Source organism: Oncorhynchus tshawytscha, unplaced genomic scaffold (assembly GCF_018296145.1).
Source record: "Oncorhynchus tshawytscha isolate Ot180627B unplaced genomic scaffold, Otsh_v2.0 Un_contig_2763_pilon_pilon, whole genome shotgun sequence".
Classification (NCBI taxonomy): Eukaryota; Metazoa; Chordata; class Actinopteri; order Salmoniformes; family Salmonidae; genus Oncorhynchus; species Oncorhynchus tshawytscha.
In genome coordinates, this window is record NW_024609759.1 from 230938 (window position 1) to 252500 (window position 21563).

At 47.2% G+C, this 21563-nt stretch overlaps 1 protein-coding gene across 1 annotated transcript in view; it reads left to right on the forward strand.

Moving 5' to 3' along the window:
• The window catches only part of cand1 (cullin-associated and neddylation-dissociated 1), a 63578-nt gene that overhangs the window by 5177 nt on the left and 36838 nt on the right, over positions 1–21563 (forward strand). The window contains 5 exon segments of the mRNA XM_042317653.1: positions 2426–2569; positions 9786–9940; positions 11961–12084; positions 12954–13194; positions 13241–13256. Of these exon segments, the coding sequence (XP_042173587.1) occupies positions 2426–2569; positions 9786–9940; positions 11961–12084; positions 12954–13194; positions 13241–13256 (680 nt within the window).

The window sequence follows — 21563 nt, forward strand, 5'->3', positions numbered from 1 at the left end:
TCTGTCTGGTATCTTCCAATGATTTAGGCTTCAAGCGTTCCTCTCCTCGGAGATATTATCTTGATCTTTGCACTAGTGTTGATTTGCTTTGTTTTTGACTTGACTTGACTTGTTAACTTCTCTTAGCTCAGTGGTGTTAAAACCCCTCGGAGGGTTACCTTCTCTTAGCTCAGTGGTGTTAAAACCCCTCGGAGGGTTACCTTCTCTTAGCTCAGTGGTGTTAACCATTCGGAGGGTTTGACCGGTGGGGCTTTCCTTGGCTCATTGTGCTGTAGCGACTCCTTGTGACGGGGCCTTGCGCCTGCAAGCTGAACCCGGTTGCCAGTGGAACTGTGTCCTGCGACACATTGGTGCGGCTGACATCCGGGTTAAGCAGGCGGTGTGATAAATAAGTATGTGGCCAGGTGGGTCATGTTTTTGGAGGACAAGGGAAAGCCTTGAGGAGCCCTTTGAGGAGTTGCAGAGATGAGCCAAGGGATGTAGTTCAGGGGAAAATGGGGAGGGGGGGAGCTTGTGGCCATACCACCCTGAACACGCATGTTCGGTATGGGAGATCACCTGGGAGAATACCAGGTGCCGTAAGCTATATAAAATAACAACGTAGACATAGTGTTCCCTAATTCTGGAAGGGGGGGGGCTCTGCTCTAGAAGATTCTTTAGTTGGATGTCTTATGAACGTATAACATTATAACCCTGTTAGTCTAACTGGGTCGTCTTTCTCCCTGTTTGTACCTGTAGATTCATGGACACGTTTTTCAACCACTCCACACATTTCTTGTTAACAAACTATAGTTTTGGCAAGTCGGTTAGGACATCTACTTTGTGCATGACACAAATCATTTTTCCAACAATTGTTTACAGAAAGATTATTTCACTTATAATTCACTGTATCACAATTCCCGTGGGTCAGAAGTTTACATACACTATGTTGACTGTGGCTATAAACAGATTGGAAAATTCCAGATGATGCTTCTGATAGGCTAATTGACATCATTTGAGTCAATTGGAGGTGTACCTATGGATGTATTTCAAGGCCTACCTTCAAACTCAGTGCCTCTTTGCTTGACATCATGTGAAAATCTAAAGAGATCTGCCAAGACCTCAGAAAAAAATTGTAGACCTCCACACGTCTGGTTCATCCTTGGGAGAAATTTCCAAAATGCCTGAAGGTACCACGTTCATCTGTAGAAACGATAGTACGCAAGTATAAACACCATGGGACCAGGCAGCTGCCATACCGCTTAGGAAGGAGACTCGTTCGTTCATCTCTAGGAGACAGTACTTTGGTGCGAAAAGTGCAAATCAATCCCAGGGCAACAGCAAAGGACATTGTGAAGATGCTGGAGGAAAACGGGTACAAAAGTGTCTATATCCACAGTAAAACGAGTCTTATATCGACATAACCTGAAAGGCCGCTCGGCCTCCAAAACTGCCATAAAAAAGCCAGACTACGGTTTACAGCTGCACAAAGATCATACTTTTTATAGAAATGTCCTCTGGTCTGATGAAACAAAAATAGAACTGTTTGGCCATAATGACCATCGTTATGTTTGTAGGAAAAGGGGAAGTTGTGGGGGTGCTTTGCTGCAGGAGAGACTGGTGCACTTCACAAAATAGATGGCATCATGAGGCAGGGAAATTACGTGGATATATTGAAGCAACATCTCAAGACATCAGTCAGAAAGTTAAAGCTTGGTTGCAAATGGGTCTTCCAAATGGATGTTGACCCCAAGCATACTTCCAAAGTTGTGGCAAAATGGCTTAAGGACAACAAAGTCAAGGTATTGGCGTGGCCATCATAAAGCCCTGACCTCAATCCTATATGTGTGGGCAGAACTGAAAAAGTGTGTACGAGCAAGGAAGGAGGCCTACAAACCTGACTCAGTTACACCAGCTCTGTCAGGAGGAATGGGCCAAAATTCACCCAACTTATTGTGGGAAGCTTGTGGAAGGCTACCCGAAATCTTTAACCCAAGTTAAACAATTTTAAGGCAATGCTAACAAATACTAATTGAGTGTATGTAAACTTCTGACCCACTGGGAATGTGATGAAAGAAATAAAAGCTGAAATAAATAATTCTCTCAACTATTATTCTGACATTTCACATTCCTAAAATCAAGTGGTGATCATAACTGATCTAAGACAGGGAATTTTTACTAGGATTACTAGGGTAGGGTAGCCTAGTGGTCAGTGTTGGACTAGTAACCGGAAGGTTGCAAGTTCAAATCCCGAGCTGACAAGGTACAAATCTGTCATTCTGCCCCTGAAGGCAGTTGACCCACTGTTCCTAGACCAGTTGACCCACTGTTTCCTCGGCCGTCATTGAAAATAAGAATTTGTTCTTAACTGACTTGCCATATAAATATATATAACATCATAACCCTGTTGGTCTAACTGGGTCTCTCTCCCTGTGTGTTCCTGTAGATTCATGGCCACCAACGACCTGATGTCGGAGCTGCAGAAAGACTCCATCAAGCTGGACGATGACAGTGAACGCAAAGTGGTCAAGATGATCCTCAAGCTACTGGAAGACAAAAACGGAGAGGTCCAGAATCTGGCCGTCAAATGGTGAGAAAGATCTGTGTGTGTGAGGGTTTCCATTAGGAAAATGTGGCACCAAACAACGAAGATATTTTAATTGACAGGCTATTATTTCAGACATTTACCTGACCCATATGCATTGAGGTGTATAACCCCTTAGGGCATCCACCCAGTCCACCCACGGTGCTCAGAATGACAGAAATCACCTTTTAGATGATGGTAGTTCATCTTAACATGCATCTCGTGTAATAAAGCAGTCCAATAAAACGTCATTTTCAAATGTTTGTGAAAATGCAATTGGGGGGGGCGAAAACACCATTCTAAACAGCTCACACTGATAGCTGTTCCATATGTGACAAATGTACATCTCTGTTAGAAACTAAGAAAAAGGGGAGATCTAATGATGCAACAACTATCAAGGGTTGTTAATATGAGAGATGACATAGTGGTGGATCCAATAGAACAGGAGAGAGATGACATAGCAGTGGATCCAATAGAACAGGAGAGAGAGGACATAGTGGTGGATCCAATAGAACAGGAGAGAGATGACATAGTGGTGGATCCAATAGAACAGGAGAGAGATGACATAGTGGTGGATCCAATAGAACAGGAGAGAGATGACATAGTGGTGGGTCCAATAGAACAGGAGAGAGATGTCCAATAGAACATAGTGGTGGGTCCAATAGAACAGGAGAGAGATGACATAGTGGTGGGTCCAATAGAACAGGAGAGAGATGACATAGTGGTGGGTCCAATAGAACAGGAGAGAGATAGAACAGGAGAGAGATGACATAGTGGTGGATCCAATAGAACAGGAGAGAGATGACATAGCGGTGGATCCAATAGAACAGGAGAGAGATGACATAGCGGTGGATCCAATAGAACAGGAGAGAGATGACATAGTGGTGGATCCAATAGAACAGGAGAGAGATGACATAGTGGTGGATCCAATAGAACAGGAGAGAGATGACATAGTGGTGGATCCAATAGAACAGGAGAGAGATGACATAGTGGTGGATCAATGGGGAAATGAATGGAAATACATTTGCCGAAATGATATAATTGCAGCGGTCTATGAATATAAACTATGTAAAATACTTAACCAAAAAGCAGGACTTAGTTATTGATTAATTGAGGATCATTGGTTTTTTTTTTTATTTTTTATGTTGCTGTGCATTGTTTCAGATCACAAGCTCGTAGGCCTATGCATATTTGGGAAGCCTGCGAATTTGGGCAGCGCTTGTGTCAATGGACACTAGCTGATTATTCAGTTGCGACTGTCAGTGAAAAGCATTTAAAAATATTTGTGAAAATGATGTCTTGAGTATATTTTTATAACGTAGAGACGAGAAGGTAAAGTCTCTTTCCAGAATGGCTCCGCTGCCTCCCGCCAAGTCTTGAGCATTCAGTGTTTCATAGTGTACATTTGTTGGCCCTTCGATTTAAAAATTAAATAAAAAATCAGATCCCCATTTTACGTCCTCATTAGTAAATGTACCGTTAACCCCCGTCATTTGGTTACATTAATGTCAATGTCTGTAATTAATTAGTCATTTACCGTTGTCATTCTCAGAGTTGAAACATAGAAGTTCACAACCTGCTACACTTGTTAGAAACAAGTTTTTTTTGTTTTACTTCATAACCATCATTTATGAGATTGTACATTTAAAAAAAAAAATTGTCTTGTGTTTGGAATGCTCCATGTGACCAATGAGCACGTCTGTGTTTTCTCTGTCCTGGTAATGTTGAGGGAGCATATAGAGGAACCGGGCCTGCTGCGCCGAAATGTAGGAAAGTGTTTTTAAAAAAACATCCACTGTGAATGATATATTAAAGTCCTCACAGTAAGCAATTTGAAACATCTTTCCAACAGTCTCCCCCCTCGATAATAATCACCAGTCCTCGGTGTGAAAGAGCGATGGAAGTTATAGGTCTACTGCTGCATTGGCCAATAGGCTGTGAGTTCCATGCGCTCCTTTCTTTAGCCACCAATGGATCCACAGTGTATCAGTGTGTCCATATAACAGAGAGGCTGGTTGATCTCGCATTCATTCATTTACTTATTTTTTTTTAAACGTTGAGATTTTTATCATTTTAATTCAGATTGTTATGATTAATCACGTGACAGTGATTTTGAGAAACAAACGTTTATTTAAATTGTTTTTAACTGTTCCGCAAATATGCGCATATGAAAATCATAACTGACATGCAGAATAGTAGGATAAATTGTATGCTTCCCCAAACTTAACTCAACGTGCTGCCTATGAAGTCTTCAAACACTGAACATTAATGTAAACGCATCAATGTCAACCATTTTACTGAGTTACAGTTCATATAAGGAAAACAGTACATTTGAAATAAATTCATTAGGCCCTAATCTATGGATTTCACATGACTAGGCAGGGGTGCAGCAATGGGTGGGCCTGGGAGGGCATAGGCCCAGCCACTGGGGAGCCTGGCCCAGCCAATCAGAATGAGTTTTTCCCCCCACAGAAATACTCCACGGTTTCATCAGCTGTCTAGGTGTCTGGTCTCAGACGGTCCCACAGGTGAAGAACCCGGATGTGGAGGTCCTGTGCTGGCATGGTTACACGTGGTCTGTAGTTGTGAGACCGGTTAGCTGCACTGCCAAATTCTCTAAAACATAGTTGGGAGGTGGCTTATGGTAGAGCAATGAACATTCAATTCTCTGGCAACAGCTCTGGTGGATATTCCTGCATTCAGCATACCAATTGCACGCTCCCTCAACTAGAGACATCTGTGGCATTGTGTTGTGAAAAATTGCACATTTTAGTGGCCCTTTGTTGTCCCCAGCACAAGGTGCACCTGTAATGATCTTGCTTTTTAAACAGTTTCTTGATATGTCACACCTGTCAGGTAGATGGATTGTCTTGGCAAAGGAGAAATGCTCACAAACAGGGATGTAAACAAATTTGTTTACATAAAAAAGCTTTTTGTGTTTACTGAATTACGGGCTCTTTATAATTTCAGCTCATGAAACATGGGACCAACACTTGTTACATGTTGAGTTTTATATTTTTGTTCAGTGTAAAATAATTGCCTCCACCTTTCCCATGGTTGGATTTAGACTTTAGGTTACTCTGAAGAAAGGAAAAACATTTAAGTTTCAAACCATAAAGTATGTTATGAAAATGCGTACGGCCTACAGCTCCCATTGTAAAGATGCACTGACAGCTTTTATTCCTGCACTAGAATGGGAGATATTCTTCACTTACCAGTTCAGAAATAAAAATAGTAGCTCTTCTTAATCGAGCACCAAAACTGTTTTGAACACAAACGAATAGCATTTAAAATGAGTGGGCGTATAGAAGCACATGTTTTACTCCGGCAGGAACACGCTGAGGAGCTGCAGGGGAAACCCCACTCTGTAGGTTGTGTTGGATACATAAGGTGACCAATCAAAATACACACAGGCCAATTTTAATTCCACAAAACTATGCAAATGAACCTAATAGACCAATAAGCACGTCGGTCATTATTTTATTATTTAGCAATGGGATTGTTTTTGGCCGGCAACAGTTTTATTTTTATTTTTTATTTTTTAGCTTTTCATGTTTTTCTACAACGAAAACCCTGGTGTCTCTGATTGAACTTAAAGCACCATTATAGAGAGGTTCAAAACATGGCTGTCAAACACCGAGACTGAGAGAGGGGCTGAATCACCTGACTGACTAGCTTGGGCCCTGTGGGAGACTGTCTAGTCCTGAACCATCTGTCTGCCACTGTCTCTCTGTCTCTCTCTGCCACTGTGTCTCTCTGCCTCTGTGTCTTTCTGTCTGTCTCTGCCTCTGTGTCTTTCTGTCTGTCTCTGCCGCTGTGTCTTTCTGCCTCTGTCTCTGCCGCTGTGTCTCTCTCTGTCTCTCTGCCGCTGTGTCTTTCTGTCTGTCTCTGCCGCTGTGTCTTTCTGTCTGTCTCTGCCTCTGTGTCTTTCTGTCTGTCTCTCTGCCTCTGTGTCTTTCTGTCTGTCTCTCTGCCGCTGTGTCTCTCTGTCTCTCTGCCGCTGTGTCTCTCTGTCTGTCTCTGCCGCTGTGTCTCTGTGTCTCTCTGCCGCTGTGTCTCTCTGCCGCTGTGTCTCTCTGTCTCTCTCTGCCGCTGTGTCTTTCTGCCGCTGTGTGTCTCTGCCGCTGTGTCTCTCTGCCGCTGTGTCTCTCTGTCTCTCTCTGCCGCTGTGTCTTTCTGCCGCTGTGTCTCTCTGCCGCTGTGTCTCTCTGTCTCTCTCTGCCGCTGTGTCTCTCTGTCTCTCTCTGCCGCTGTGTCTCTCTGCCGCTGTGTCTCTCTGTCTCTCTCTGCCGCTGTGTCTTTCTGCCGCTGTGTGTCTCTGCCGCTGTGTCTCTCTGCCGCTGTGTCTCTCTGTCTCTCTCTGCTCTGTGTCTCTCTGCCGCTGTGTCTCTCTGCCGCTGTGTCTCTCTGTCTCTCTCTGCCGCTGTGTCTCTCTGCCGCTGTTCTCTCTGCTTCTGTGTCTCTCTGTCTCTCTCTGCCGCTGTGTCTTTCTGCCTCTTTCTCTCTGCTTCTGTCAGTCACTCTGCCTCTTTCTCTCTGCTTCTGTTTCTCTCTCTCTCATTCATATCGTTTCACAACACTGAGTATTGGACAGTGTTATTGAATAACCCTGTGTTTGCTTCAGTTTTATTTGTCTTATTGCATATTTGACATTTTTGTCTGTGGATATTTCACGTCAGAGCAGCATTGATTTTGATCTTCCTTGCCCCAGCTAGGGGGACACGTCTCGGTGCTTATGAGCCAACGGCAGTGTGATCGTCTCGGCTCTCACGCTCAACAAACCATTTAGAATTAGGCTTTTAAGGGATTATGTGATCAATGAGAAGATGAATTAAAATGAATCTCTCTCTAGACTGTATTTCTCTCACATCTCCAGTGTTTGATATAGGCTACAGTCACACTGCAGTTTGCCTGCTTTCGTATCGCTGCTGTTTTGAAGCAGTAATCTACTCGGTTGTGTGTCGTGAACGCAGACTGTCAGAAAGGCTTTGTGTCTCTTTGTGGTCTGGCTGCACCACTATGTAAGAAAACAAAAGATATTATCATTTTAAGGCCTTTTAATTTTTTTGTTGCTCTAGATTGCAGTTAATGGCACTTACAGGTGTTTAAAAAACACCCCGCAAAGATCTGTCGTTACAGAGATGACGGTTCAGGCGACTCTGACCTGGATGGCCAGAACAAGTAGGCTCAACGGATGTACTGTTTTAATAAACAGGTCTCTTCCTCTCTCTGCTGCTGACGACAAGAGGCCCTAAAAATGTCTGGTTGAGCCGCTCTCGGCCTGACTGGTAACATGGTAGTCTGTTACTCAGTGTGTTTAATAAACGGGTCTCTACCTCTCTCTGCTGCTGACGACAAGAGGCCCTAAAAATGTCTGGTTGAGCCGCTCTCGGCCTGACTGGTAACATGGTAGTCTGTTACTCAGTGTGTTTAATAAACGGGTCTCTACCTCTCTCTGCTGCTGACGACAAGAGGCCCTAAAAATGTCTGGTTTTGAGCCAAGAGGCCCTAAAAATGTCTGGTTGAGCCGCTCTCGGCCTGACTGGTAACATGGTAGTCTGTTACTCAGTGTGTTTAATAAACGGGTCTCTACCTCTCTCTGCTGCTGACGACAAGAGGCCCTAAAAATGTCTGGTTGAGCCGCTCTCGGCCTGACTGGTAACATGGTAGTCTGTTACTCAGTGTGTTTTGATCAAACGACGGCCCTTTTGTAAACAACCCACTTCACATGGCTCAGAGTGGGGTCACAACGTGGTGTTATCAGTGGTGTTATCATGGTGTTATCGTGGTGTTATCGTGGTGTTATCGTGGTGTTATCGTGGTGTTATCGTGGTGTTATCGTGGTGTTATCGTGGTGTTATCGTGGTGTTATCGTGGTGTTATCGTGGTGTTATCGCGGTGTTATCGTGACATTAGATTAACTCTGGACTAGCTTCTGTTGAAACGAGAGAACCAGTTAGATTGTGTTCCAGCCGGGGTCCATTGGTCAGTAAGGTGAAGGAGTACCAGATAGTTTATATTGATAGATATATATATATATTGTGTTCCAGCCTGGGTCCGTTGGTCAGTAAGGTGAAGGAGTACCAGATAGTTTATATTGATATATATATATATTGTGTTCCAGCCGGGGTCCATTGGTCAGTAAGGTGAAGGAGTACCAGATAGTTTATATTGATATATATATATTGTGTTCCAGCCTGGGCCCGTTGGTTAGTAAGGTGAAGGAGTACCAGATAGTTTATATTGATATATATATATTGTGTTCCAGCCTGGGCCCATTGGTCAGTAAGGTGAAGGAGTACCAGATAGTTTATATTGATATATATACAGTGTTCCAGCCTGGGTCCATTGGTTAGTAAGGTGAAGGAGTACCAGATAATTTATATTGATATATATATTGTGTTCCAGCCGGCGTCCATTGGTCAGTAAGGCGAAGGAGTACCAGATAGTTTATATTGATATATATATATTGTGTTCCAGCCTGGGCCCGTTGGTTAGTAAGGTGAAGGAGTACCAGATAGTTTATATTGATATATATATATATATATATATATATTGTGTTCCAGCCTGGGCCCGTTGGTCAGTAAGGTGAAGGAGTACCAGATAGTTTATATTGATATATATATATATATTGTGTTCCAGCCGGGGTCCATTGGTCAGTAAGGTGAAGGAGTACCAGATAGTTTATATTGATATATATATATATTGTGTTCCAGCCGGGGTCCATTGGTCAGTAAGGTGAAGGAGTACCAGATAGTTTATATTGATATATATATATATATATTGTGTTCCAGCCTGGGCCCGTTGGTTAGTAAGGTGAAGGAGTACCAGATAGTTTATATTGATATATATATTGTGTTCCAGCCGGGGTCCATTGGTCAGTAAGGTGAAGGAGTACCAGATAGTTTATATTGATATATATACAGTGTTCCAGCCTGGGTCCATTGGTCAGTAAGGTGAAGGAGTACCAGATAGTTTAAATTGATATATATATATTGTGTTCCAGCCTGGGCCCGTTGGTTAGTAAGGTGAAGGAGTACCAGATAGTTTATATTGATATATATATATTGTGTTCCAGCCTGGGCCCGTTGGTTAGTAAGGTGAAGGAGTACCAGGTAGTTTATATTGATATATATATATATTGTGTTCCAGCCTGGGCCCGTTGGTTAGTAAGGTGAAGGAGTACCAGGTAGTTTATATTGATATATATATTGTGTTCCAGCCTGGGCCCGTTGGTCAGTAAGGTGAAGGAGTACCAGGTGGAGACTATAGTGGACACACTGTGTACCAACATGCTGGCAGACAAGGAGCAGCTCCGAGACATCTCCAGCATCGGACTGAAGACGGTCATAGGAGAACTGCCCCCTGCGTCCAGCGGTAAGTACCACCCTGACCCCTGACCTGTACCCCGATCACTTTTCCACTAGACACGGGCCTTCACAAAGCTGATCTAGTGATGGTGTTGTAGTGTGTTAGGTAATGAACTGATGTACTATCCCCTCTAGTGATGGTGTTATAGGTAATGATCTGTCGGACTATCCCCTCTAGTGATGGTGTTGTAGTGTGTTATAGGTAATGAACTGATGGACTATCCCCTCTAGTGATGGTGTTGTAGGTAATGAACTGATGGACTATCCCCTCTAGTGATGGTGTTGTAGTGTGTTAGGTAATGATCTGTCGGACTATCCCCTCTAGTGATGGTGTTATAGGTAATGAACTGATGGACTATCCCCTCTAGTGATGGTGTTGTAGTGTGTTGTAGGTAATGAACTGATGGACTATCCCCTCTAGTGATGGTGTTGTAATGTGTTATAGGTAATGAACTGATGGACTATCCCCTCTAGTGATGGTGTTGTAATGTGTTGTAGGTAATGAACTGATGGACTATCCCCTCTAGTGATGGTGTTGTAGTGTGTTAGGTAATGAACTGATGGACTATCCCCTCTAGTGATGGTGTTGTAGGTAATGAACTGACGGACTATCCCCTCTAGTGATGGTGTTATAGGTAATGAACTGATGGACTATCCCCTCTAGTGATGGTGTTGTAGGTAATGAACTGATGGACTATCCCCTCTAGTGATGGTGTTGTAGGTGATGATCTGATGGACTATCCCCTCTAGTGATGGTGTTGTAGGTAATGAACTGACGGACTATCCCCTCTAGTGATGGTGTTGTAGGTAATGAACTGATGGGCTATCCCCTCTAGTGATGGTGTTGTAGGTGATGATCTGATGGACTATCCCCTCTAGTGATGGTGTTGTAGTGTGTTAGGTAATGAACTGATGTACTATCCCCTCTACTGATGGTGTTGTAGGTAATGAACTGATGGACTATCCCCTCTAGTGATGGTGTTGTAGGTAATGAACTGATGGACTATCCCCTCTAGTGATGGTGTTGTAGGTAATGAACTGATGGACTATCCCCTCTAGTGATGGTGTTGTAGGTAATGAACTGATGGACTATCCCCTCTAGTGATGGTGTTGTAGTGTGTTAGGTAATGAACTGATGGACTATCCCCTCTAGTGATGGTGTTGTAGGTAATGAACTGATGGACTATCCCCTCTAGTGATGGTGTTGTAGTGTGTTACGTAATGGACTGATGGACTATCCCCTCTAGTGATGGTGTTATAGGTAATGATCTGACGGACTATCCCCTCTAGTGATGGTGTTATAGGTAATGGACTGATGGACTATCCCCTCTAGTGATGGTGTTGTAGTGTGTTAGGTAATGGACTGATGGACTATCCCCTCTAGTGATGGTGTTGTAGTGTGTTAGGTAATGGACTGATGGACTATCCCCTCTAGTGATGGTGTTGTAGTGTGTTAGGTAATGAACTGATGGACTATCCCCTCTAGTGATGGTATGTTAGGTAATGAACTGATGGACTATCCCCTCTAGTGATGGTATGTTAGGTAATGAACTGATGGACTATCCCCTCTAGTGATGGTATGTTAGGTAATGAACTGATGGACTATCCCCTCTAGTGATGGTGTTATAGGTAATGAACTGATGGACTATCCCCTCTTGCTAGATGTCCTCCTTACATCCTGGTTAATCTCCAGCTGTGTTCAGGCCTTTCCCAGTCATGTGGAGTGAGACATGGAGAAGAGAGCATCTGTTAACAGCCTTGCTTCCCCATCACCTTCAGGCATCAGCCATCTTGGCTGACAGCAGTATGACTCATTTAGCTCACTCAGCCTCTTTCTGTCTCTCTCTGTCTTCCTCCTCTCCTCTCCTATCCAACCCCCTCCCCCTGTTTCTCTCCCTCTTTCCTCTCCAACCTCCTCCCCCTGTTTCTCTCCCTCTGTCTCCCCCTCCCCTGTTTTCTCCCTCTGTCTCCTCTCCCCCTCTCTCCCCCCTCTCCTCTCCTCCTCCCTCTCCTCCTCCCCCCCCCAGGCTCGGCCCTGGCTGCCAGTGTGTGTAAAAAGATCACAGGCCGTCTGACCAGTGCCATCGCCAAGCAGGAGGATGTGTCAGTTCAGCTGGAGGCTCTGGACATCATGGCTGACATGCTCTGCAGGTTGGTGTGTGTGTGTGTGTGTGTGTGTGTGTTCTCCACTGTCTGACCTCTGGTCTGAACCCAGGTGTGTGTGTGTTCTCCACTGTCTGACTGCTGGTCTGGACCCAGGTGTGTGTGTGTGTTGTCCACTGTCTGACTGTTGGTGTGTGTGTGTTCTCCACTGTCTGACTGTTGGTGTGTGTGTGTGTGTTCTCCACTGTCTGACCTCTAGCCTGAACCCAGGTTGTGTGTGTGTGTTCTCCACTGTCTGACTGCTGGTCTGAACCCAGGTTGGTGTGTGTGTGTTCTCCACTGTCTGACTGCTGGTCTGAACCCAGGTTGGTGTGTGTTCTCCACTGTCTGACTGTTGGTGTGTGTTCTCCACTGTCTGACCTCTGGTCTGAACCCAGGTTTGTGTGTGTTCTCCACTGTCTGACCTCTGGTCTGAACCCAGGTTGGTGTGTGTGTTCTCCACTGTCTGACCTCTGACCTGAACCCAGGTGTGTGTGTGTGTTCTCCACTGTCTGACCTCTGACCTGAACCCATTATAGCCTATCGATGGTCCTTTCTCGTTGGATTACTTTATTACAGTGAATTGGATATCTGAAGTTATTTCTGATTTCTCCCTGTAAAAATGAGTTTGGGGTGGTCCAGGAATGTTCTGGGGTTATGTAACTGTTTCTGGACCAGGACGGTACAGGAAAATATTTGACAAGACGGGACAGGAATTAATTTTCACTCCTGGTGCCAACCTCTAGTCTGCTGGTGAACTTTCACCCCTCCATCCTGTCCTGCCTGCTTCCTCAGCTGACCAGACCCTACGTAGTCTATCATACCCCCTGATGACACTACTTAACATAGTGCTAACCTCTCTCCCTCTCCTCTAACAGACAGGGTGGTCTCCTGGTGAACTTTCACCCCTCCATCCTGTCCTGCCTGCTTCCTCAGCTGACCAGCCCCCGCCTGGCGGTGAGGAAGAGGACCATCATCGCTCTGGGTCACCTGGTCATGTCCTGTGGGAACCTGGTGTTTGTGGACCTGATTGAACACCTGCTGTCAGAGTTGTCTCGTAACGACTCCATGTCCACCACCCGTACCTACATCCAATGTATCGCAGCCATCAGCAGACAGGCCGGACACGGATCGGTGAGTTACACAGAGACACGCAGACACACAGGCCGGACACCGGATCGGTGAGTTACACAGAGACACCCAGACACACAGGCCGGACACCGGATCGGTGAGTTACACAGAGACACGCAGACACACAGGCCGGACACCGGATCGGTGAGTTACACAGAGACACACAGGCCGGACACCGGATCACACAGAGACACCCAGACACACAGGCCGGACACCGGATCGGTGAGTTACACAGAGACACCCAGACACACAGGCCGGACACCGGATCGGTGAGTTACACAGAGACACACAGACACACAGGCCGGACACCGGATCGGTGAGTTACACAGAGATCGGTGAGTTACACAGACACACAGGCCGGACACAGGATCGGATCGGTGAGTTACACAGAGACACACAGACACACAGGCCGGACACAGGATCGGTGAGTTACACAGAGACACCCAGACACACAGGCCGGACACAGGATCGGTGAGTTACACAGAGACACACAGACACACAGGCCGGACACAGGATCGGTGAGTTTCACAGAGACACCCAGACACACAGGCCGGACACAGGATCGGTGAGTTTCACGGAGACACGGGGGTGGCGATAGAAGTCATGTTGATAACGTACTGGAATATCTTTCATTTTTCTAGTTGAAAGGTTGACACAGAAACCCTGCAGTAATTTGTATTTCAATTTCAGGACATTTTGGACCTTTTTTTTTTAATATTTGGAAATGTCAAACAATTTAGCAGTTAATGACCCCTTCTTTAGGTGGCTAGAGGCGGGGGGTGGCCTGGTGGAGGAGGCGGGGGGTGGCCTGGTGGCTAGAGGCGGGGGGTGGCCTGGTGGCTAGAGGCGGGGGGTGGCCTGGTGGCTAGAGGCGGGGGGGGGGTGGCCTGGTGGCTAGAGCCTGGTGGCTAGAGGCGGGGGCGGCCTGGTGGCTAGAGGCGGGGCGGCCTGGTGGGGGCGGGGGCCTGGTGGCTAGAGGCGGCCTGGTGGGGGGGGCCTGGTGGCTAGAGGCGGGGGGGGGGCTAGGCGGGGGCGGCCTGGCCTGGTGGCTAGGCGGGGGGAGGCTGGTGGCTAGAGGGGGTGGCCTGGTGGCTGGCGGGGGGCGGCCTGGTGGCTAGAGGCGGAGGCGGGGAGGCGGGGGGGGGCGGCTGGTGGCGGCCTGGTGGCTGAAAGGTTGCTAGATTGAATCCCCGAGCTGACAAGGTTCAGGGGCAGAACGAACAGATTTGTTCAAGGCAGCACTGTTCCTAGGCCGTCATTGAAAATAAGAATTCGTTCTTAACTGACTTGCCTAGTTAAATAAAGGTTAAATAACTACTAAATATATATATATATTTGGCTTTCTCATAATTACATGATGTAATATTACTGTAGGAGCTAGGAACACAAGCATTCACACTACACACGCAATCACATCTGCTGTGTGTGTGACCAATCACATCTGCTGTGTGTGTGACCAATCACATCTGCTGTGTGTGTGACCAATCACATCTGCTGTGTGTGTGACCAATCACATCTGCTGTGTGTGTGACCAATCACATCTGCTGTGTGTGTGACCAATCACATCTGCTGTGTGTGTGACCAATCACATCTGCTGTGTGTGTGACCAATCACATCTGCTGTGTGTGTGACCAATAGAATGTGATTTGAGTTGTGCAGTTCATTTAAGAGATGTTTATACACAGTGTCATTTCTCCAGGAGAAGTGACTCGCCAGCCAGCGTCTTGTGACCTGCGTTAGTTGTCAGTCCTGTTCAGGAGAATTACATTTGAGGTCACCGGGGTCGACGTTGAATCTTGATTATATTTGGGGCTGGGCTGAATTAATATGGATCCGTTGGAGCTGTTCTCTCTTCTCTCTCCCATCTGTCTCTCTGTTTCTCTCTCCCATCTGTCTCTCTGTTTCTCTCTCCCATCTGTCTCTCTGTTTCTCTCTCCCATCTGTCTCTCTGTTTCTCTCTCCCATCTGTCTCTCTGTGTCTCTCTCCCATCTGTCTCTCTGTTTCTCTCTCCCATCTGTCTCTGTTTCTCTCTCCCATCTGTCTCTCTGTTTCTCTCTCCCATCTCTGTTCTCTCTCCCATCTGTCTCTCTGTTTCTCTCTCCCATCTGTCTCTCTGTTTCTCTCTCCCATCTGTCTCTCTGTTTCTCTCTCCATCTGTCTCTCTGTGTCTCTCTCCCATCTGTCTCTCTGTTTCTCTCTCCCATCTGTCTCTGTTTCTCTCTCCCATCTGTCTCTCTGTTTCTCTCTCCCATCTGTCTCCCATCTGTCTCTCTGTCTCTCTCCCATCTGTCTCTCTGTTTCTCTCTCCCATCTGTCTCTCTGTTTCTCTCTCCCATCTGTCTCTCTGTTTCTCTCTCCCATCTGTCTCTCTCCCATCTGTCTCTCTGTTTCTCTCTCCCATCTGTCTCTCTGTTTCTCTCTCCCATCTGTCTCTCTGTGTCTCTCTCCCATCTGTCTCTCTGTTTCTCTCTCCCATCTGTCTCTCTGTTTCTCTCTCCCATCTGTCTCTCTCTCTCCCATCTGTCTCTCTGTTTCTCTCTCCCATCTCTCTCATCTGTCTCTCTCCCATCTCTCTCTGTTTCTCTCCCATCTGTCTCTCTGTTTCTCTCTCCCATCTGTCTCTCTGTTTCTCTCTCCCATCTGTCTCTCTGTTTCTCTCTCCCATCTGTCTCTCTGTGTCTCTCTCCCATCTGTCTCTCTCTGTCTCTCTCCCATCTGTCTCTGTCCCATCTCTCTCCCATCTGTCTCTCTCCCATCTGTCTCTCTCCCATCTGTCTCTCTGTGTCTCTCTCCCATCTGTCTCTCTGTGTCTCTCTCCCATCTGTCTCTCTGTGTCTCTCTCCCATCTGTCTCTCTGTGTCTCTCTCCCATCTGTCTCTCTGTGTCTCTCTCCCATCTGTCTCTCTGTGTCTCTCTCCCATCTGTCTCTCTGTGTCTCTCTCCCATCTGTCTCTCTGTGTCTCTCTCCCATCTGTCTCTCTCCCATCTGTCTCTCTCCCATCTGTCTCTCTGTGTCTCTCTCCCATCTGTCTCTCTGTGTCTCTCTCCCATCTGTCTCTCTGTGTCTCTCTCCCATCTGTCTCTCTGTTTCTCTCTCCCATCTGTCTCTCTGTGTCTCTCTCCCATCTGTCTCTCTGTGTCTCTCTCCCATCTGTCTCTCTGTTTCTCTCTCCCATCTGTCTCTCTGTGTCTCTCTCCCATCTGTCTCTGTGTCTCTCTCCCATCTGTCTCTCTGTGTCTCTCTCCCATCTGTCTCTCTGTGTCTCTCTCCCATGTGTCTCTCTGTCTCTCTCCCATCTGTCTCTCTGTGTCTCTCTCCCATCTGTCTCTCTGTGTCTCTCTCCCATGTGTCTCTCTGTGTCTCTCTCCCATGTGTCTCTCTGTGTCTCTCTCCCATGTGTCTCTCTCTCCCATGTGTCTCTCTCTCCCATGTGTCTCTCTCTCCCATGTGTCTCTCTCTCCCATGTGTCTCTCTCTCCCATGTGTCTCTCTCTCCCATGTGTCTCTCTCTCCCATGTGTCTCTCTCTCCCATGTGTCTCTCCCATGTGTCTCTCTCCATGTGTCTCTCTCCCATCTGTCTCTCTCCCATCTGTCTCTGTGTCTCTCTCCCATCTGTCTCTGTGTCTCTCTCCCATCTGTCTCTGTGTCTCTCTCCCATCTGTCTCTCTGTGTCTCTCTCCCATCTGTCTCTCTGTGTCTCTCTCCCATCTGTCTCTCTGTGTCTCTCTCCCATCTGTCTCTCTGTGTCTCTCTCCCATCTGTCTCTCTCTGTGTCTCTCTCCCATCTGTCTCTCTGTGTCTCTCTCCCATCTGTCTCTCTGTGTCTCTCTCCCATCTGTCTCTCTGTGTCTCTCTCCCATCTGTCTCTCTGTGTCTCTCTCCCATCTGTCTCTCTGTGTCTCTCTCCCATCTGTCTCTCTCTGTGTCTCTCTCCCATCTGTCTCTCTGTTTCTCTCTCCCATCTGTCTCTCTGTTTCTCTCCCTCCTCTCTGTGTCTCTCTCCCATCTGTCTCTCTGTGTCTCTCTCCCATCTGTCTCTCTGTGTCTCTCTCCCATCTGTCTCTGTGTCTCTCTCCCATCTGTCTCTGTGTCTCTCTCCCATCTGTCTCTCTGTCTCTCTCCCATCTGTCTCTCTGTCTCTCTCCCATCTGTCTCTCTGTTTCTCTCTCCCATCTGTCTCTCTGTGTCTCTCTCCCATCTGTCTCTCTGTGTCTCTCTCCCATCTGTCTCTCTGTGTCTCTCTCCCATCTGTCTCTCTGTGTCTCTCTCCCATCTGTCTCTCTGTGTCTCTCTCCCATCTGTCTCTCTGTGTCTCTCTCCCATGTGTCTCTCTGTGTCTCTCTCTCCCATGTGTCTCTCTCCCATGTGTCTCTCTCCCATGTGTCTCTCTGTCCTCTGTGTCTCTCTCCCGTGTGTCTCTCTCCCATCTGTGTCTCTCTCCCGTGTGTCTCTCTCCCGTGTGTCTCTCTCCCTGTGTGTCTCTCTCCCCGTGTGTCTCTCTCCCGTGTGTCTCTCTCCCGTGTGTCTCTCTCCCATCTGTGTCTCTCTCCCGTGTGTCTCTCTCCCGTCTGTCTCTCTCCCCGTCTGTCTCTCTCCCATCTGTCTCTCTCCCATCTGTCTCTCTCCCATCTGTCTCTCTGTTTCTCTCTCCCATCTGTCTCTCTGTGTCTCTCTCCCATCTGTCTCTCTCCCATGTGTCTCTATCCCATCTCTCTCTCCCATCTGTGTCTCTCCCATCTGTGTCTCTCCCATCTGTGTCTCTCCCATCTGTGTCTCTCCCATCTGTGTCTCTCCCATCTGTGTCTCTCCCATCTGTGTCTCTCCCATCTGTGTCTTTCCCATCTGTCTCTCTCCCATCTGTCTCTCTCCCATCTGTCTCTCTCCCATCTGTCTCTTTCTCCCATCTGTCTCTCTGTTTCTCTCTCCCATCTGTCTCTCTGTGTCTCTCTCCCATCTGTCTCTCTCCCATGTGTCTCTATCCCATCTCTCTCTCCCATCTGTGTCTCTCCCATCTGTGTCTCTCCCATCTGTGTCTCTCCCATCTGTGTCTCTCCCATCTGTGTCTCTCCCATCTGTGTCTCTCCCATCTGTGTCTCTCCCATCTGTGTCTCTCCCATCTGTGTCTCTCCCATCTGTGTCTCTCCCATCTGTGTCTTTCCCATCTGTCTCTCTCCCATCTGTCTCTCTCCCATCTGTCTCTCTCCCATCTGTCTCTCTCCCATCTGTCTCTGTGTCTTTCTCCCATCTGTCTCTCTGTTTCTCTCTCCCATCTGTCTCTCTGTGTCTCTCTCCCATCTGTCTCTCTCCCATGTGTCTCTATCCCATCTCTCTCTCCCATCTGTGTCTCTCCCATCTGTGTCTCTCCCATCTGTGTCTCTCCCATCTGTGTCTTTCCCATCTGTCTCTCTCCCATCTGTCTCTCTCCCATCTGTCTCTCTCCCATCTGTCTCTGTGTCTTTCTCCCATCTGTCTCTCTGTTTCTCTCTCCCATCTGTCTCTCTGTGTCTCTCTCCCATGTGTCTCTATCCCATCTCTCTCTCCCATCTGTGTCTCTCCCATCTGTGTCTCTCCCATCTGTGTCTCTCCCATCTGTGTCTCTCCCATCTGTGTCTCTCCCATCTGTGTCTCTCCCATCTGTGTCTCTCCCATCTGTGTCCTGTCTCTCTCCCATCTGTCTCTCTCCCATGTGTCTCTCTCCCATGTGTCTCTCTCCCATGTGTCTCTCTCCCATGTGTCTCTCTCCCATGTGTCTCTCTCCCATGTGTCTCTCTCCCATGTGTCTCTCTCCCATGTGTCTCTCTCCCATGTGTCTCTCTCCCATGTGTCTCTCTCCCATGTGTCTCTCTCCCATGTGTCTCTCTCCCATGTGTCTCTCTCCCATGTGTCTCTCTCCCATGTGTCTCTCTCCCATGTGTCTCTCCCATGTGTCTCTCTCCCATGTGTCTCTCTCCCATGTGTCTCTCTCCCATGTGTCTCTCTCCCATGTGTCTCTCTCCCATGTGTCTCTCTCCCATGTGTCTCTCTCCCATCTGTCTCTCTCCCATCTGTCTCTCTCCCATCTGTCTCTCTGTGTCTCTCTCCCATCTGTCTCTCTGTGTCTCTCTCCCATCTGTCTCTCTCCCATCTGTCTCTCTCCCATCTGTCTCTCTCCCATCTGTCTCTCTCCCATCTGTCTCTCTCCCATCTGTCTCTCTCCCATCTGTCTCTCTCCCATCTGTCTCTCTGTTTCTCTCTCCCATCTGTGTCTCTCCCATCTGTCTCTCTGTTTCTCTCTCCCATCTGTGTCTCTCCCATCTGTCTCTCTCCCATCTGTCACTCTCCCATGTGTCTCTCTGTTTCTCTCTCCCATCTGTTTCTTCCCATCTGTCTCTCTGTTTCTCTCTCCCATCTGTTTCTCTCCCATCTGTCTCTCTGTTTCTCTCTCCCATCTGTCTCTCTCCCATCTGTCTCTCTGTCTCTCTCCCATCTGTCTGTCTCTCCCATCTGTCTCTCTCCCATCTGTCTCTCTGTGTCTCTCTCCCATCTGTCTCTCTGTGTCTCTCTCCCATCTGTCTCTCTGTCTCTCTCCCATCTGTCTCTCTCCCATCTGTCTCTCTGTGTCTCTCTCCCATCTGTCTCTCTGTTTCTCTCTCTCCCATCTGTCTCTCTGTGTCTCTCTCCCATCTGTCTCTCTCCCATCTGTCTCTCTCTCCCATCTGTCTCTCTGTTTCTCTCTCCCATCTGTCTCTCTCTCTGTGTCTCTCTCCCATCTGTCTCTCTGTTCTCTCTCCCATCTGTCTCTCCCATCTGTTTCTCTCTCCCATCTGTCTCTCTGTTTCTCTCTCCCATCTGTTTCTCTGTTTCTCTCTCCCATCTGTTTCTCTGTTTTCTCTCCCATCTGTCTCTCTGTTTCTCTCTCCCATCTGTTTCTCTCTCCCATCTGTCTCTCTGTTTCTCTCTCCCATCTGTCTCTCTGTTTCTCTCTCCCATCTGTCTCTCTGTGTCTCTCTCCCATCTGTCTCTCTGTGTCTCTCTCCCATCTGTCTCTCTGTTTCTCTCTCCCATCTGTCTCTCTGTTTCTCTCTCCCATCTGTCTCTCTGTTTCTCTCTCCCATCTGTCTCTCTGTTTCTCTCTCCCATCTGTCTCTCTGTTTCTCTCTCCCATCTGTCTCTCTGTTTTCTCTCCCATCTGTCTCTCTGTTTCTCTCTCCCATCTGTCTCTCTGTTTCTCTCTCCCATCTGTCTCTCTGTTTCTCTCTCCCATCTGTTTCTCTCTCCCATCTGTTTCTCTCTCCCATCTGTCTCTCTGTTTCTCTCTCCCATCTGTTTCTCTCTCCCATCTGTTTCTCTCTCCCATCTGTCTCTCTGTTTCTCTCTCCCATCTGTCTCTCTGTTTCTCTCTCCCATCTGTTTCTCTCTCCCATCTGTCTCTCTGTTTCTCTCTCCCATCTGTCTCTCTGTTTTCTCTCCCATCTGTTTCTCTGTTTCTCTCCCATCTGTCTCTCTGTTTCTCTCTCCCATCTGTTCTCTGTTTCTCTCTCCCATCTGTCTCTCTGTTTCTCTCTCCCATCTGTTCTCTCTCTCCCATCTGTCTCTCTGTTTCTCTCTCCCATCTGTCTCTGTCTGTTTCTCTCTCCCATCTGTCTCTCTTTCTCTCTCCCATCTGTCTCTCTGTTTCTCTCTCCCATCTGTCTCTCTGTCTCTCTCCCATCTGTTTCTCTCTCCCATCTGTCTCTCTGTTTCTCTCTCCCATCTGTCTCTCTGTTTCTCTCTCCCATCTGTCTCTCTGTTTCTCTCTCCCATCTGTTTCTCTCTCCCATCTGTCTCTCTGTTTCTCTCTCCCATCTGTCTCTCTGTTTCTCTCTCCCATCTGTTTCTCTCAGGTTTTATTGACAGCCAGACTTCAGCCAAGTCCATCTGGGAATACCTTTGAGATTCCAGTCAGGCTAGATGTGTTTGTTTTAGCTATTGTACCTAGTCAAGCCCACTGCTCCTCGGGGAGCCCGGGCCATTGAAAACCTTTTAAGTATTTTAGCCTTTTCTAGGTGAAATAATATATTAGACAATCTTTCTTTTCCATTAGACTTCTTCTTTTTTTTAAAGAATAACCCCCGAAGGAAGTCATTGTCTCCTTGATGTTTGAGAGAAGCCATTACTTCTGGTCAGGGACGTGGAGGGACGGGACAGTTTGACAGGAGACGGGAGAGTCTCCTCTTTCTGTCCTTATTTACCTGTCAATCTGTCACTTTCTCCTCTCTCTGGAAGAGTAGAGGAGGGAGAGTGTTTTTGTGGAGGGAAATGGAGAGAGAAATCATTGAGGCTAGCCTAGCTCCTCTTTTTCTCTCTCTGGAAGAGTAGAGGAGGGAGAGTGTTTTT